The sequence below is a fragment of the Hoplias malabaricus genome, chromosome 3 (genome assembly GCF_029633855.1).
Source record: "Hoplias malabaricus isolate fHopMal1 chromosome 3, fHopMal1.hap1, whole genome shotgun sequence".
NCBI classification, from domain to species: Eukaryota; Metazoa; Chordata; class Actinopteri; order Characiformes; family Erythrinidae; genus Hoplias; species Hoplias malabaricus.
This window is the reverse complement of record NC_089802.1, coordinates 72,747,938-72,766,727: the sequence shown is the minus strand read 5'-3', so window position 1 is coordinate 72,766,727 and position 18,790 is coordinate 72,747,938. Positions and strand designations below refer to the sequence as shown.

At 42.3% G+C, this 18,790-nt stretch overlaps 1 protein-coding gene across 1 annotated transcript in view; it reads right to left on the bottom strand.

Annotated features, from left to right (window-relative positions):
• xirp2a (xin actin binding repeat containing 2a) overlaps positions 1–18,790 on the bottom strand; it is a 38,945-nt gene continuing 20,155 nt past the window's right edge. Inside the window, exons 3-10 of the mRNA XM_066664277.1 lie at positions 12,570–12,700; positions 12,140–12,277; positions 11,882–11,938; positions 11,728–11,794; positions 11,473–11,576; positions 1,051–10,129; positions 535–668; positions 1–127 (exon numbers count right to left, since the gene is read on the bottom strand). Of these exons, the coding sequence (XP_066520374.1) occupies positions 574–668; positions 1,051–10,129; positions 11,473–11,576; positions 11,728–11,794; positions 11,882–11,938; positions 12,140–12,277; positions 12,570–12,700 (9,671 nt within the window). The 3' untranslated portion in view covers positions 1–127; positions 535–573. The remainder of the gene's footprint in view (positions 128–534; positions 669–1,050; positions 10,130–11,472; positions 11,577–11,727; positions 11,795–11,881; positions 11,939–12,139; positions 12,278–12,569; positions 12,701–18,790) is intronic.

Here is an 18,790-nt window from a genome sequence, read left to right as displayed (position 1 = left end):
TGTACTCCAAAGCTCTCGGTGGGGTTTTTCTCCAAATCCCTCGTCGTAGTTTCCTTTGGACTTGAAGAGCTGTTTGTAGTGGGGTTTGCAGTACATTCGTCCATGGAGAGAGGCATAGTTTCCCAGGCTGGTGAAGAAGGATAGTCAGTCAAATATGATATTAAACAGATTTAAATCTTATCCTTTAAAACATGGTAATGACCCAAAATATGATATAAATTTGTATTAAACATGAAATATAACAAAATTGCTATTCTTTTTCATATAATATTTTATTAGATTGTATATTTGTGTTGTAGGGAAATGTTAATGTCATTGTAATGTTATGTATTACTTGTAGCGATTAAGGGATGTACGTTGATAAATTTTTAAAAATTATGAGAGTATTATTGAAAAAATATTCAAGTAATTCAAAAACTATTATATTACTCAAAAATAGGTTTTGTGTCAAATAAGAATTTTCTATATGTAACAGAATAAAACAAATATCTAAATATGTGAATTCAGGCTTCAGACAGTGGACTCTGAAACTACCTGAGTTGGCTGTTGCAATGAGCACACTTGAAGCAGGTTTTATGAAAGTTGTGTTTGTCCGCTACAAGAGACTCCATGGGATACACCCTCATCCGACATCCCCGACACAGTTCGGACTCTGGCACTCTTGTTTTCTGTAAAAGGACAAGTGAAAGAAAAACTATAGTCACTGACATTTTATCAGAATAGTAAAATAAAACCAATCAACAACAAAAACTCAATGAAGTTAGTGATTGAGTTAATGGCACAGCAAACAAAACAGCAAAAATAATAAGGACAAATCTGAAAAACACCAAGCTTATTACAATAGTTCAAAACACAAACTAGTGTTATTTGCAACATTTTCACAAGTATTTAATCTTTTCAAAAACCGCCGTTGGTGCTGAGTTCCACTTCACACATGTTCTAGAAATGTTCCATGCCACGATGCCTTTGTAACTAAACACACAACCTTTTGTTTTTAGTAATCACCCCTTTCACTTGTTAATGTTTCCATGCCTCGTCACACAGTTTTACCGGTGATGACAGTCTGCTGCTGATGGGACACAGTCTGTGAGGTCTGCTGTCTTGTGACACCAAATCCCAAGTTCTTGAAGACTTTTTCGCTATCTGCCCATGTCTGCTGGAAACTCTTTAGAAGCTCCTCTGCCGTGGCCTCAGGTGGTACATCAAGAACAGGAACGTTTCCTCGCACCACATCTGCATATGTTGGAGGATCTCGTTGTGTCATCACACTCTCAGAATGAGATGTCATCTCACTCCTTGACCCTGTTACTGAGTTTCCAAACTCGTCAACGGTGGAGAAGTGCTCGGTAACAGATTTAGTCTCCGAGAAGCCTGCGGGATTGACCGATTCCTCTTGTTTCTCCTGGCTCTTCCTCTCCTCTCTGAGATATTGGTGGGCTTGATCACCCATTTCAAACACATTTTTCAAGGCCTTGATATCAAAGGTGGGTACCTCCTCCATCTGGGCAGATTTTCTCTGTGGTTCAGCCTCAGCGTCCTCTGTATCACTGCCTAGTCTTTCGGGAATTACAATGGGATCTTTCCTAATATAAACTTTGGGCTGTGGTGCCTCAAACTTGTTGACAAGTCTGGAGAGGTCCACTTTGGGCAGATCATCTTTCAGCCTGTCATGGACATCTATAGAGATCTCTATCACGTTTTCCTCTGCATCTGGTCCTAACCTCTCTGGGATGTCAATTGGGTCCTTCCGCAGATATTGGGGATTCTTCTCTGCCCTCTGGGCTTCTTCGAAAAACTCCCGTTTGTCTTTCACAGTCATCATGGAGTCACCATGGATCTCCATAGATGAGTCCATCATGTGGGTCTCAATATTGAATTCTTGGTGACTGGATGAGTAAGACTCCTCCATTTCATCTTGCCCCTTCACCATATGCTCAGGCAAAGGCATTGGAGGAGGTGTTGCAGCATGAGAGAGCTTGGCAGTTGTGTCTCTCAGTTTGGCTAGCTTCTCTGAACGACTCATAGTTGGAGAAGGTGTCGCTCGGTTAAAACTTGTGGGAGTGTCTGAGCAACGAGGTGGAGGTGTTGGGGTGGCACCAGATCTATAAGGTGGCGGGGGAGAGGGGGTTACTATCAGAGGCGAATCTGTCCTCCGGGCTGTCTCAATGCAAATATATGTGGGAGATGGAGTTCTCATTCTGAGCTCAAGAGGCATTGTTTTGGATTCTGTCATTTTTGACTCACTGTGCTCTTGAGCAGTTCTCTCCACAACTTTTTTTTGACTTTCTATTTTAGCAGAACCTATGCTTATTTTAGATATCTTCTGTGATGTTCCACTGACAGCCTTCTTCTCATCTAGTGCACTCTCTGACAGCGCAGCTAAATTTCCCTCTAAAAAAACAAGTTTTGTTTGCACGAGGTTTCTCACATAGATAATGATCTCCTGAAGTTTTTGCTTGCTGAACTGTGCACGGCTTAATTCGGCCTTTTCCTCAGCTCCTACCAACCAGTCTGGGATCATTCTCAGCATGATCTTGACTGAATTGGCATCTGTTTTCACGCTTTTATCTTGCATCTCTTTGATGTGACTCAGCAGTTTTTGCATTTCCTCATACTTTTGAAAATCGGAGCTCTCTGATGCAGTCACTCCTTTATTGTCCATCTGGCCTGCTTCCTTCTGAAGTTGTTTAAGGGCCTCTTCACCACCCGATGGACACTTAATTTGCTTCTTGAACTGCAGGTTTCCTTTTTGTTGAATACTCTGCTGCTGAACTGAGCTCTGAGACAACACCTTCTGTTCACATACCATGACATGTTCTTCCTTAATAGCCTGAGATTGAATGACAGTTTTCTGACTTGATCCTTGATGTTGAATCTCCACAGACATGGATGGTAGCACATGATGTATCTCCACCGATGGTTTGGGGACTACAGGTGGTGGCTGTTTAATTTCCTTCTGTAGTTTATGCTTGGGTGTTCTCATTTGTATCTCCATTTTAGCATCCTTGGCAACTTTCTCAGCTTGCTCTTGTTTCTCCACTTTAATCTCTCTTTCTGTGACAGAGGTAGTCATTTGGGAGGACACCTGACCTGAACATACTTGAGATACATGCTGCACACTACTTGCTTCACCCTCAGCCACATGTTCTTTTTGCACTGACTCTTTCTTTTCCTCCTGATTCACCTCTTTGGGCACCTTAAAAGTTTTAACTTTGAAGCTTGGAGTGACTTTTGGGATCTTTGTAGGTTGTGAGGGAGCCTTCTTTGTTTCCTCAGTTATGGTTTCTTCTGCTTTTACAGTGACATTAGACTGACACTTAACCGCTGTTGAGGTTTTCTGCACAGACTGAGAGTGATCTTGTTGGGAGACGCTAGTGTGAGAGTTTACCTTTACGTCGTCAAGGTGTTCAGCTGCTTGTGGAGGAATTACGGATGCTGGCTGAACTTTTACCCCAGCTGTTGCCTGGGTGATGTTAGAGGTCTGTTTTTTATCTGTAACAACACTAACTGACTCTGTGCCAGCTTTCTTAATACCTTTGGGAAAGGAAGGTTTGCTTAACTGAAAGCTTGCAGATACCTTATCTATGGGTGGAGACTGATCCACTTTTGAGGGAATAGGTTTCACAGACTTTTTTGGTGTTGCCTTGACTGACATATCCTCAGGTTCTGTCACTGCAGGAATCATGGCTGACTTATTCTCTGGTTTTGGTTCTTTTAGCTGTCTCTGCTCTGTTTCAGCTGTCACCAGCTCTGACTGCTCCAGTTTCTCTGTGATGGACTCTGCCTTCACATCAATAAATTCTTGAAACTGCATGCTTGAAACAGGAGGAGATGTTGGAGTAGATCCTGGCTTGTTCTTTTCAGCTTCCTCTCTTTGCTTGCGGTATTTTTCCTCTGCAAGCATGAGTGGTGTCTTGAATTTCCTTGCATAAGTTCGTGGCTTTTGCTCAACAGCCGGCTCCGGAGGTGGTGGGAGCTTAATTGGTGGAACATGCACTTTTTTAGGCCGGGGTTTCTCCTCAGGCTCTACCTTGTGTATTGGGATTGCAGTGGGAGCGTTTGTGACTGTTGAAGATTGCATCTGAGTTGCCTCTACTCTTTCTTTATGTGTTTTCTCTTCCTGTTTTGTTTCGGTGACTAAAGTAACATGTGTTTTTACAGTTTCCTTTTTCTCAGCCTCAGATGGTTGGGGCAGAGAAGCTGGAGGTGGTGGAGGAGGTGGAGGTGCGGGAGTGGTCTGCTTTTTCTGCCACTTAAACTTGGGTGGTTCTTGCTGTTTAGGAGGTTCAGTCTTAGGGACGTTGAACAGAGGTCGACCCTTCGGCTTTCCAGGACTTGGCTGGGTCACGGTGCAGAGTTCCTGTTGTGATGGAGGAGGGGGAAGGAAGTCCTGAGGAGGTGGTGGAAAGAACTCAGTCTCTGCCTCACTGGCAGGTGGAGGTGGTGGTGGAGGAAGAGGAAGATCACTATCCTGCCTCATGACCAGTGGAGGATGTGTAGACATATCTGTCACAGGTGAAGGGGGTGGAGGAAGCGAGAGCTCAGATTCAGAGGGTGGTGGTGGTGGGAAGTTTGGAGGTGGAGGGAAGTGAATTTCCGGTTGGGGCTTCTTTTTGATCATTCCCCTTGGGTTGAGGTTCATATTCACATTCTTAACATTTTGCTCAGTTTTCTGACTCTTGATTATTTGGTCTGATTTCACATTCTGCTTTTGTGTAATGGTGGTGTCCACTGTAATCACTTCAGTCTGAACCGTTGTAACAGCCTTTGTTTCATGGGTTTGCTTCTTGGTTTCAATTGTTTGCTTAGTCTCTGTTTTAGACAGATCACAACTATCCTGTTTTTTCTCACTAATCTGCTTTCCAATATTCTTTTTCTTAATAGTCACAGGATTAGGGATGATTTGCTTCTGTTTCACATCCTTCATATTTATCTTCTGTGATACTTGGGAGGACTGTGAGGTTGCAGAATGTTGCTCTTGAGCAGAAGTCTGACTTTGATCAAATTTGGCCTCGGTTTGTCTTTGTGTACCTGTGTGTGATTCAGTACTCTGGGACAAGTTTTTTGTATAGAGTGTATTTGCTGACATTGAATCAGGCTTGTGTCCTGCAGGGCATCCACAGGGCTCTTGTTGAGGAGGTACTGGATTATATACAGGAGCTTTACCTCTCCTGGATGGGTTCATTTTTGACTTATGACCTGACTGCTCTTTCTTCTTCATAAGGCATTTGATGGTCCCCTGTACATCTCCCTTGACCACCTCCTCTTTCTCTACTTGGCTTTGTTCCTGCTCGTAAAGAGATTTAATTGATGATTTTATATCACCCTCTGTGCTTGCTCTTCTCTGCATACGAGGGGATGATGTAGGTTCCAATAAGATCTGAATTGTTCCCTTTACATCCCCTTGTTCACTTACTTGATGTTGGAAGGTTTTCTTCTCAGTTGATGCCTCCTGTAAATTTAGTAAGGCAGTGTGGATGTCACCTTTTACAATTTCCTCTTTTTCCATCTCTTTGACAGACTGTTTTGCTTCCTCGAGGGATCTTAAAGTGCCCTTGATGTCACCTGGGACTACATCTTCAATAATGACTTCTGCCTTTGTACTTGATGATTTCTCAAGGGATTCTAGGGTACTCCTGATGTCTCCAGGAACAATCTCAGGCTTCTCCAGTTCTTTGAGTTGGCGCTGGGCTTCTTCCAGTGACCTGAGTGTTGTGTTGATGTCACCTTTGACCACCTCCTCTTTCTCGACAACTTTGTGCTGATTTGCAGCTTGTGATAGTGAGTCAAGAGCTGCTTGCAAGTCTCCTTTTACAATCTCCTCTTTCTGTAGATTGTGTAAAGAGAGCACGGGTTCCATCATAAACACCTGTAGATTGTTGTGAACGTTGCCAGGAACAATGTCGTCTTGTGCCACGGTTCGTCCTATGGCCTGCTGATTGTTCCTCAGGATCATTTTTGTATGCTCCACATCGCCCCCAATAATCTCTTCTTTTACCTTTTCCTCATAGGTTTCATCTGATTGTAACTGAAGTTGTTTGAGGTACTCCAGTGCTCCAGACTCAATACAAGTCGAATAGAAACTCACATTGCCTCTTTCTGTATCACTAACATGAATTTTAGAGCCTTTCACATCAGGGTTGGACAACAGCATATTCAGAGTGCCACGGACGTTTCCTTTAATAATATCCTCTTTCACAAGCGTGCTTCCTTCTTCTTTGTTCAGGAGAGAGTATATAGTCATCCTCACATCTCCCTTCTCATCCTCTTGAATTAAAATGCCCTGTTTAGCAGACCCTTCCTTCTTCAGCAGATTGTTGATGGCTTCTTGTATGTCTCCTCTTATGATTTCTTCTTTCTCTACATTGACACCTCTTTCCTGACTAAAGAGCTGTTGGACAGTTGTGTTAATGTTTCCCCTTTCTTCTGTGTCAATGGTGATGCTTTTCTCTGTTGTCTCACTCTTGTTGAGGAGGTTCATCATGATGCTGTTTAGATCTCCTCGGATAACTTCCTCTCTCTGAATCTCTGGACTCTCTTGATTCAGTAGTTTGTACTTGGCCATCCTAACATTGCCAATCTCATTTGCTTCTATCAGTATGCCCTGAGAGTCGACCATTTTCTGACTGTAAAGTTCATATAATGTTTCCTTGATGCTCTTGCCAACGATGTCCTTCTTTTCCACACTGGTCTCATTAAACTCAGTCAGCGGCGTCGTTTCAAAGAGCCATGTTGTTGTTTTGACATCAGCTTTGGGAATTTCTTCACGGGAAACCACCATTTCTGTCTCGTCAATGTCCCTGATACGGTCAAGAGGTTCTTTCTCAAAGAGCCATACCGACTGCTTAACATCACCCTTCACAACTTCCTCTCGCGTTACTTTCTCCATTTCGTTGTATTCAGACCCCTCTCCTCGGATCTTGTCAATTGTGTGAGTTTCAAACATCCATGTAGCACTTCTCACATCACCCTTTTGTATCTCGCTTACACTAACAGTTCTCACATATTTATTAGACATCTCATCACTTTCAAAACGATGCTTGTTTGTTTTGACATCTCCACCCTGGATATCAGCAACCGTCTTAATATTTACCTTCATATCTTCAGCGATTTCATCAAGCGGTTGTGTTTCAAACTTCCACCTAGCAGTGCTGACATCTCCTTTCTGTATATCCTCCTGTGTAACCGCTTTAATGACATAAACCTCATCTGTATTCCTTATTGAGTCCAGTGGCTTAGTCTCAAACAGCCATCTTGCTCCAACCACATCACCTCTCAGGATTTCTTCTTTGGTAACTGTGGTAACTTCATGGAAGTGTCCTTCCTTGTCCCGAATGGCATACAGTGGTTGGGTCTCAAACATCATGGTGTAGTTCTTCACATCCCCTTTCTCAATCTCCTCTCGTATGACGCCCTGAAGCTTGTTGACCTCTGTCTCAGAAGAGTCTTGTTGAATCTTGTCCAGGGAAAAGGTTTCAAAGGTAAAACGACCTTTTTCAACATTACCCCCTTGAACATCCGTCACTGTACGCACATTAGACTCCTCTGCATTTTCCTTGATGGTATCAATTGGCTGATTTTCAAACATCCATGTGCAGTTGACAACATTTCCTTTCTGGATGTCCTCAGCCTGACAAGACTTCAGCTTCTGCATAGTCTCCTCAGACGAAGAGGTCATAATGTCAGATGACTGGTTCTCAAACCCATATTTCATCCTCGAGACATCTCCGGACTGAATGTCGATCTGTGTGACTCTCTTAAAGTTACCATAATCCTCCCCCCCTCTGATATTCTCCAAGTTCTCGGTTTCAAACAGAAAACGGGCCAGACGGACATCCTTACCGAGCACATCATCGTCCCTCACTGTGCATGTTTTCAAGACAGTCTCTGACTCATCTTTAATACTGTCTAGCGTCTGAGTCTCAAAGAGCCAGGTGCAAGTTTTGACGTCGCCTTTCTGTACCTCTGTGTCTTTGTCTGCTTTTACCTCTGCTTTCTCATAGAGAACATCCATTGGCTGAGTCTCAAACAACCATCGGCATGTTTTGACATCACCCTTGTGAATCTCAATGCTCTCGTTTTTCTTGTTGTCTTCTTCTTCCATGTTGCCGAAATATCTGATTCCGTCTAGAGGCTGTGTTTCAAAAAGCCATTTGGCTGTTTTGACATCTCCTGCTTCAATCTCTTTTGAAATTCCTTTAATAATCTGAAGTTTGTTTACGCTCTCATCGAACTGATCAATTGGTCGGGTTTCGAACATCCATTGGCAACTACGTACATCACCCTTCACGATTTCTTCACGTCGCACCGTCTTCACCTCATGGTAGTGCCCTGCACTGTCTTGTATCGCATACAGTGGTGTGGACTCAAACAGTACTTTGTTTGATTTAACTGACCCACTTGTGACACCTTCCACTGCTATTTTCTGTGTGTCTGTGCACTTGCTCAGATCCATCGTCTCAAATATCTCCTTATAGTTGCTGACATCTCCCTTATCCATTTCTTGTAGATTAACTGTCCGTGCAATCTCTTTTTGCTCTTCTCTGATTTGTTCAAGTGGTTTACTCTCAAATAACCACCTTTGATGTCTTACATCTCCTTTCTCCTCCTCTGAGGCCACAACTTTTTGCAGTTTTCCAACCTCTGCCAACTCCTTGAGATTTTCCATAGGTACCGTCTCAAAGAGATGCCTGGTTGAAGTTACATCACCTCCTAAGATATCTTGTTGTTCTAGTGGCCTGGCATTAGTGTTGTCCTTTAGTTTATCCATAGGCTGTGTCTCAAAGACCATGCAGTGTCTCCGGACATCAGCTCCTATGATCTCCTCCTTTTGGGTTCTGGTGTTGTCCCATTCCTCATCCTTGATTTGATCCAGGGTTTTTGTCTCAAAAAGCCACCTTCCCCGATTTACTCCACCCTGATAGTTCTCTTCCATGGAGACGCCACAGATTATCTTAACTTGAGTGGGGTCTTTATTAATCATGTCCAGTGGTTGGGTTTCAAACAGCCAGCGTGATGTTTTCACATCACCTTTCTCAGTCTCCTCACGTCGGACTGTTGTAATCTGCAACATTTCACCAGAGTCCCCCCTAATTACACACATAGGTTGTGTCTCAAACATTTTGGTTGTAGTCTTGACATCCCCTTTGGTCTCTTCAAGTTCTGACATCAGCTGTAGGAAGTGACATTCATCAATTGTCTCAGTGTGGCCAAGAGCATCAAGATGCTGAGTTTCAAACAAGTATCTGGCAGTTTTTACATCTCCTCCTGTGATATTTTTAGTATAAACCACATGGTCTTCATGGTCATCTTCTTGGTAAATCTTATTCATTGTGTCTAGAGGCTGTGTCTCAAACAGCCAAGTTGCAGTTCGAACATCTCCTCTTGCTAGTTCTGTAAGTTTCCCAATGTGATCTGCTGAGTCGGGTGTTTCTGTACCTAGAGCATCCATAGGCTGGGTCTCAAACATCCAAGTTGTGTATTTCACGTCTTTTCCTGCAATGATTTCCTGTTGAGCGATGTTCCTGCTTTCATTCTCATCCGGTGTGTCGTCTTTGATGGTGTCGAGCGGTTTATTCTCAAACATCCAGCGCATAGACTGCACCTCACCTTTCAGAATCTCATCCCATTCCAGATACTCTCTTTCTGGGCTCATGCACTTCCCAGGACTACTGCCACTGTTCTCGAAGACAGACCGCGCTTGTTGCACATCACCACTCATTTCCTCATCGCTGTCCATGTGAGAATCCTCCATTTCAGAGATGAAATCACGCTCCAGATTTTTGCGTACCTCGGGATGAATGTGCTTGTACAAGCGTTTCAACTCGTAGAGGTTCCTCTGCTTGGAATACTGCTCCTTGCTGACTGGACATTTCTGGGAACCACCTTGATCAGCAAACTGGGGGGAGGTACAAGGACCTGGGATATCTGTAGGAACCTGAAGCAGCTCGGTAGTTGGTGGTGGTGGGGGAAACTGCTCAGTGGCTTCATAGTGTGCAGAAGATGAGGCAGAGGAGGTAGAAGAAATGTCTTTCATAGTTTTGACAACAGACTCATAGCCACCTTCTGTTGTGATCTTTGATGTCACATTAACTGGTGCCCATTGAAACTGGTTGTAATCAAGATCAATCTTTGGTTTCAAGGGAGAAAAGGACAGCAATTTTTCAGTCAAAATCTTGTCTCTGTGTGTGTGTGTGTGTGTTTATTTATATATATGTGTGTGTGTGTGTGTGTGTGTGTGTGTGTGTGTGTATATATATATATATATATATGTGTGTATATATAAACACATATGTCCAAAAAACTTTTCAGGAGCAGGAAAATACTGTATTTCTTTGAAGGTAACAGTAAAAATAAACCACAGAAAACATGATTTATACCAATTACAGCTCAGAAATGTAAAACTACCTTTATTGGGACTCCAAAAGTATCAGATGTAAAATGGATGTGCGTGTACTGTAGACAGCTAATAATGCAAACGTGGATTTCTTTAGTGCCGAGTCCACCTACGTGTACCCACAACTTGCAGCATGTTCTCCTAAAACACTGCGACGAATCCATGAATCCAGAGTGTATCATTATATACTTGATTGAAATCAGCAAATTTAATCCTTGTTGTGATTAATTATAGCCACACTGGTCTGATATTTCATGTGAGAAAACGTAAACGGTCGTTAACTTTAGCACAGACATTCAAACAGTACCCCAGGAACAGGGGAGGTGGGAGATACGCAGTTTTGATGGACAGGTCTAGCAGCCAATGGAGATACTTGTTAAATAAACTGAAAACTGCTAAAAATGGAGAATTGGACAGCGACATATATATATATATATTTATAGTCAGAACATTCATTCATTCATTCATTATCTGTAACCCTTATCCAATTCAGGGTCTCGGTGGGTCCAGAGCCTAACTGGAATCATTGGGTGCAAGGCGGGGAATACACCCTGGAGGGGGCGCCAATCCTTCACAGGGCAACACAGACACACACACACACATTCACTCACACACTCACACCTACGAACACTTTTGAGTCGCCAATCCACCTGCCAACGTGTGTTATTGGACTGTGGGAGGAAACCGGAGCACCCGGAGGAAACCCATGCGGACACGGGGAGAACACACCAACTCCTCACAGACAGTCACCCGGAGCGGTAATCGATCCCACAACCTCCAGGCCCCTGGAGCTGTGTGACTGCGACCCTACCTAGACATACATAGAACAACTTAATTAAGATGATAATTAAACTGTTCTATGTTGTGACTGTAAAAATGGACACCTAAAATACTTTGCCTATTAGAAAGCATTTAAAGTACCTTGAGTTTTTACAATACATCTTTCCAGGTTGTACATTTATAAATGTATAATTTGAACAAAGGGTACATTTCTCTCAGGTTATGCAAAAAAGATAAAGTTATATTTAGGTATTCACATTTACCACTGCCTTAGTATGATCCTGATTATTTATTACCTTAATGTGCTTGCTTGGAGTGGCTTCTTCTATGTTTTTTTCATGCTGCTGTTTCAGTGCTTGGGTAGAGACTTTGGGCAGTTCCTGTCCCCCGATGACCACCACTGAGGGGATAAGAGGAAGGATTCAGGATTTAAAACATGAAAGAACAGATGTGACTGTACTTCTTCATGTTTTACAATATTCGTCTGATGCTATACACTGCATGGCTCTTTATTTATTTGCATGTAATGTGGTGTGGGGTTTTGAACATACCGTTTTCATCAAAATGGTTCCCAAAGTTGGATGCTATGTTCTGCTGAAAATTCTGATCCTGTGAAACCTGTAGCAGTACGGCGTGGAGACAGAAAATGTTATTAGGATTTAATAACAACATTTTTTATAATGCCATTTATTTTGCATTGTGTACCTGCATGTTGTGACTCTCTCTCACACTGCTTCTCACTTCAGAGGAGCTCACTACCTCCTGTGAATAGACATAGTAAACACTATAAGACAAACACATACAAACCCTGCACAGATGTGCCCCAGTATATTCCCTTATCAGACATTTTATGTGCAATGTATTTGAGATATATATTAAAACATATCTAAAATATATATTTGCAAAATGAATCCATGTATTATATTTTTCCTTTTTATAATTTGAACCCAATATATGCCTTACCTGTCTCTGCTGGAATTGGTACTGTGTGACTGTGCTTTGGGACGAGGAAGAAGAGGAGCTGACTTTCTGACTTTCAAACTGCTTTTTCACACTGGCCAGACCACCTGGCAAAGAGCATGGCTCAGAGTCCTCCATGACCTACAAACACGCGCACACACACACACACACACATTAATGAGCCTGTTGCTGCTTAGCTTGACCTGTAGGGGGCATCACAATGTTGAAAATCAAGAAAAGTAAAACTACCCCCCCCCACACACACAAATTGAATTTCTTATAATTCACACAGTGATAAATATTAATCAGGAAGTTGGAGAGTAAGTTACGGAATCTGAAACCTCTCACTCATCTCTTTCTGGTGGAGGTTGCTAGTGAATGGATAGACTTTCTGAGTGTGTGTGTGATTGTGTATGTGTGTGTGTGTGCCTACCACACTAGCAGGGCTTTTCTCCTCCTTGCTGATGGCAGCCTGGTACAGGGCCAGTCTCTGTTTGAGTGGAACAGTCTCAAGTTCCCCCTCAGTTTCTGAGCCTCTGAGTGTGTCCCTCGAAACACCTGCAGCTGAAAGTCAGAGAAGATGAATTTCAGATGTTGGTTTGGAATTTTCCAAACTTTACAGCTCTAATCGGTCCTTAAATATGGGTCTAAACCTAAACACAGCCAAAGGAATTGACTGGACGCACATGATCGTGTTTTGAGTCTCTAACTGACCCCAACAAGTGTAGGCTTTAATACTGAGAGGACATGTTATTATTAATATTATTATTATTATAACCTTAATAAATACGTTTAAAACCTGATTTTATCTCATTTTGGAAATGCAGAGTATATAGCCTGAATTGCAACCCAAATTTGAAAACTGTGATCACACCACCATTCATTTTAAAGTCTTTTACAGGACATATACCACATCTAATAGAACGTTTAGAAGGAAGGGGTTAATACTCCAACCCACATATTGCTGTCGTATGTGTAGTACCACTCCCTCTGGAACATTCTTTCATCTGATCCCCCCTCCCACTCTCTTAAGATGATGAAAGTACTTGTGACCTCTTTTTGTTATTTTTCTATCATCTTTTGTTTTGTCTCATTTGCCTCTTGCCTCGTTTGTCTTAGTGGATGAGACAAAATAAAAAAAATAACAAAGTCTGCTGAAAGTGGAAGACGTGGGCTCCCAGGACTCAAATGAGAAACTTACACTGAAACTGACTGAAATAAACCCTCCAGTCTGATGACTCGTATGGACAATGTTCATAGAGCTATTATATAAATCTAAAACCCATTAATTTCTGTGTATGTAGTGAATGTATTTCCAGAACAAGGCTCAAACATAAACTCACAGGCTCAAGTGCACTTCTGAATAACACCGTGGGAATGGTGCGATAGGCCAGGATTAAACTTATCTTAGTTCATAGTTTCATAAGTATCTTGACCTCTGGGGTCAAATGTAAGGCTACAGTAAATCTAAGGCCAGTTGGCTGAGCTCAACATTATATAAACCACTGTTATATGAGGTGTTTTTTGGTCTGTATTTGCATTTCAAAAGAAATGATTCACACTCACACCTTCAGAACCCCCATCTCTCTCTCTCTCTCTCTCTCTGTCTCTCTCTCTCACACACACACACACACTTGTATATGTGAATTGTGGGGACATCACATGTGGAGACTTACCATTAACATTTCCATGAGTACTATTAGCTTAACCCTAACCCTAACGTCACCTTAAAATGCAATTATTTATATTTTGTGGATCATCCGGTGGTCCCCCACAAGGAAGACAAGACCCCACAATGTGAGTTTGTTAAAACGTTTTGTTCCTTAAAATGTCATTCCTGGTACACACACACACACCAGCTACAAAGCTGGCCAAATAATAATATTACATTAGACCATGCGCAGCATTTTAAAAACAGTATATTCTGATACCCTTCCTGACAACATGAATAATACCCTTGCTCTTGCTCTCTCTCTCTCTCTCTCTCTCTCTCTCTCTCTCTCTCTCTCTCTCTCAGGGTTAGTGAAGTGTGAAATTTGCTGCTGTAAAATGTGAGAACCAGTTCAATCAATCACTGTCTGGATAAAACGTTCAGAGCGTTTTCCCCATAACTGATGCATCAGCTTTAGTTTAATCCTGAGCTTCAAATCAGCACCGACGTGTCCTCAAATTTCAAACAACTGTCATTTCTGATGTTACAGAGAAATAAAAGTATACAAAGACAATACAAAGGCATAGCAACTCCAGGCTGTGCCAGAACAGGTCGTACCTACCTGGAAATATATTGCAGACTTGCCAAACATATCAGCACCTTAGTCCAAACGCACAACGGCCCAATACAGGTATAGAAGTCAATAATGGATCCGCGTCTCATATGGAAAAGGACTGGCCCAGTTTAATTTTAAAAAGTTGCCATATTTGGTTCAAACAAGGTACGGATTCAAAAAGTGGAGAGCTCCACACCACCACTGCCCAATTAAAATGCCTCTAGCATTTAAGACTTTAAACCTAACCCTCCTCACAATATGACACTGGACGTTCATACACAAGAAATGTTTGTCACTCAAGTAGCTGAAAAATAGATATTGGATGAACGTGCATTATTTAAAAACTGAAGCTCGATTCTAAATTTCTAAGCCCCAGACGAGCACGCCACCCAACCCACCGAATTCAAGCATGTTTTTACTGTACTTTAACGACAACACACAAATAATTCATTTATTCATTCATTATCTGTAACCGCTTATCCAGTTCAGGGTCGCGGTGGGTCCAGAGCCTACATGGAATCAATGGGCGCAAGGCGGGAATACACCCTGGAGGGGGCGCCAATCCTTCACAGGGCAACACACACACTCACACATTCACTCACACACTCACACCTACGGACACTTTTTTTTTAAGTCGCCAATCCACCTACCAACGTGTGTTTTTGGACTGTGGGAGGAAACCGGAGCACCCGGAGGAAACCCACACAGACACGGGGAGAACACACGAACCCCTCACAGTTACCCAGAGCGGGAATCGAACCCACAACCTCTGTTGAGCTGTGTGACTGCGACACTACCTGCTGCGCCACCGTGCCGCCCCAATACACAAATAATACAATTTTTAACTTGTGCTTGAAAGTCAAAATGACCGTTTCATAAATTAACATTTAAAAAACAAATAAAGAAAACTCTTCCAGTGAAGTGGATGTTTCATTAATTTCTACAATATAATTCTCACAGTGATTCAGAAAATACAATTAAGACTCATAGCTAAAACAACATATTAAAAACAGGGAAAAAATGATTGATTTTCAGTGTAACAAGCAAATACTTAAGCAATAGTTAACGTTTTTTAATATAACTAACATATGTTGAAAATGCACCTAAGAGCATGTTTACTGTAGCTTACAGGAGAAAAGAGTGCTTTAAAAATTACAAAATGTAGACTAGAAAACACTGCTTATTCTCAACACTAAGCATTTTTTTAAATTACAAGTTTAAAAACTATAAAAGCTTTCTCTTTCCGCTAATGGTTTTCCTATGGATGTGGCCCACAGGAACTTGCTAACTAGGTTATGTGTCTAAAATGTTCAAGACACCAAAACTAATCTCTGAATTCATCTTGTATAATCTCAGAAGAGCCTGAAACTGGATGGCGACACTTGAGTTTAAGGTCACCACAATGTCAAGTTCCACAAGTGGTACGAAGGGTACAAGTTGGGTTTGTGATCCAGAATCATCAGAACATCAGAATTCTCACCATCACCAAATTCTCACAGAAATGTTCCAACATCTAGTGTAATGTCTTTCTCGAAGATTAGATGCAGTTCCTGCAGCAAAGGAGAACTAACTCACAGTAGCCCTGATTTCCAAAGAAATGTTGCATTAACCATTCTCCACAAACTTTTGCTCATAAGTGTAACTTCTACTTTCATTCAGTGCACTCTTTATGAGCTCCTGCTCTATAGGTCCACTTTACAGGGATACAGTTACACACCGTAGCTCATATGTTGCTACATAATTTATCAGCCTCTCTTTATGTGAATCACTGGACAGTTTCTGACCACAGGACCACTGCTGACCAGGCATTGCTTGGGTAGTGGATCATTCTGAGTGTTGTTATGGTAGTGTATGTGTGGTGTATCATCACTGCTAAGTTGCATGGAAGTCCATTTCCACAGCCTGGAATAACAAATAATATGGTTTTAACAGGGGTGGTGCAGCAGGTAGTGTCGCAGTCACACAGCTCCAGGGGCCTGGAGGTTGTGGGTTCGATTCCCGCTCCGGGTGACTGTCTGTGAGGAGTGTGGTGTGTTCTCCCTGTGTCTGTGTGGGTTTCCTCCGGGTGACTGTCTGTGAGGAGTGTGGTGTGTTCTCCCTGTGTCTGTGTGGGTTTCCTTCGGGTGACTTTCTGTGAGGAGTGTGGTGTGTTCTCTCTGTGTCTGCGTGGGTTTCCTCCGGGTGACTGTCTGTGAGGAGTGTGGTGTGTTCTCCCTGTGTCTGTGTGGGTTTCCTCCGGGTGACTGTCTGTGAGGAGTGTGGTGTGTTCTCCCTGTGTCTGTGTGGGTTTCCTTCGGGTGACTTTCTGTGAGGAGTGTGGTGTGTTCTCTCTGTGTCTGCGTGGGTTTCCTCCGGGTGACTGTCTGTGAGGAGTGTGGTGTGTTCTCCCTGTGTCTGTGTGGGTTTCCTCCGGGTGACTGTCTGTGAGGAGTGTGGTGTGTTCTCCCTGTGTCTGCGTGGGTTTCCTCCGGGTGACTGTCTCTGAGGAGTGTGGTGTGTTCTCCCCGTGTCTGCGTGGGTTTCCTCCGGGTGCTCCGGTTTCCTCCCACAGTCCAAAAAGTAGGTGGATTGGCGACTCAAAAGTGTCCGTAGGTGTAAGTGACTGTTTGTGTTTGTGCGCCCCCTCCCGGATGTATTCCTGCCTTGCGCCCAATGATTCCAGGTAGGCTCTGGACCCACCACGACCCTGAACTGGATAAGTGGTTACAGATAATGAATGAATGAGTGAATGAATGTTACTAACCCTAGTATGTCAATTTTAAAATGAAGATATGAATATTTTAACATAATTATTTACTTTGTTACCCTCCTCCAAAAGTTACATATAGTTACAGTCAAATATTGATGAACAGACATAAGTTTTTCAGGTTTAGTTGATGACAGAGGTGGCCTTTTAATAAATATCATGTGACTGTAGACATTACGCAATGCTTGATCAGTGTTTCCCGATCTGGGAAAGATATCTGAAATTGTTTAGCACATTCTTGGAGGCAAGAGTGTAAAGTAATGGCGCCTGTGGTGGGGATGGTTAAGCTCTGATGAATTCAGGCCACATTTCGTTACTGTGTCGTAAACCCACTCACTTCCCTTACCTCAGTTTAGAGCTTCTCCAGCTTCATGTGATGGAGCTATGTTCCCGGGACTGTTAATTTTAGAGGCTCTGCTATTTAGAGCATGTCAATGTAAAGCTATCCACAGAGAGAGCGAGACAGAAAGAGAGATGCAGTCTCTAATAAGCCTGGTTTTAGAGGCAGCTGGTCAGAAACTCTAAACCTGAGAGATACAGGACATTCGACACTCTTCAAACACGTGGACAGAGGGATGCAGAGACAGAGGATCACTCATTTGTCAGAGTGCTGAGAAAGATCAGCAGGCCTTTGCATTCCATAACACACAACTCACACAACAGTGTGAAAATGGAGGTGCTGAAAGCATGCTGTGAATGTCATATGAAAAAAAAAATATTACAGATTACATAAATGACATATAAATATATGTTACAAGTGGGCACCATTAAATGTATAAATTCTACATTTTATTGCACATACTTCCATCAATTAATTATACTACGACTATAATATTTTTCTGTCCCTAAGAGTTTTAGTAAAAGTTATAACTGAGCTACATTTGAGAACATTAATTTTGGGTCTACATTATTAAAATATGAATATGTACATATATGAATTTTGGGCCAAAGACAGCACATATATATTACCACATACTGATCCTTCATTTTAGACATTTGGACAGTTTATTACAATATATTTCATTTTAATAGAAGATTACACTGCTGTGGAGTTATCAGTGCCATGGGATATATTAAACCTGACTTATTTTATAGCAGCGCCTGCTGAGTATCACCTTTCAGACTGAGAGAGAGAGAGAGAGAGAGAGAGAGAGAGAGATCCAAGGAAGAGATACTTCCTACATGTCCAATGCATGAAAGTGCATTTCCAGAAAGCTCCACTGGTCTCCCCCACCATTCCCTGCTCCTCTAATCCATTTTCACAGCCATTTTCTCTCTCTCTTTCCATTTACACGTGAAGGATCATTCTTTCACCATTTGAAGTAAATTAAAAAAACCCAGGCATTCAATTACAGTCAAAAGAAAAAGGAAGATTGTGGGCTTTTAAGTAGGAGTATGAAGTACTGTGCATTTAACTCTCTCTTTACAGAGTAGTCCTTAAAGTTTTCAGCTATTTTATAAATTTTAAATTAACAATGTTTTTATGCAGTAACGTCTCTCTCTGGCCTCTTTCTCTCTATCAATCTCTCCTCACTATGGCTCTCCTGCTTTCTGCCGCTCTCTCTTTCCTTACTATCTCTCAGGCCTCTCTCTCTCTCTTTCTGTATCTATCCTGGTCTCTCTCTCTCTCTCTCTCTCTCC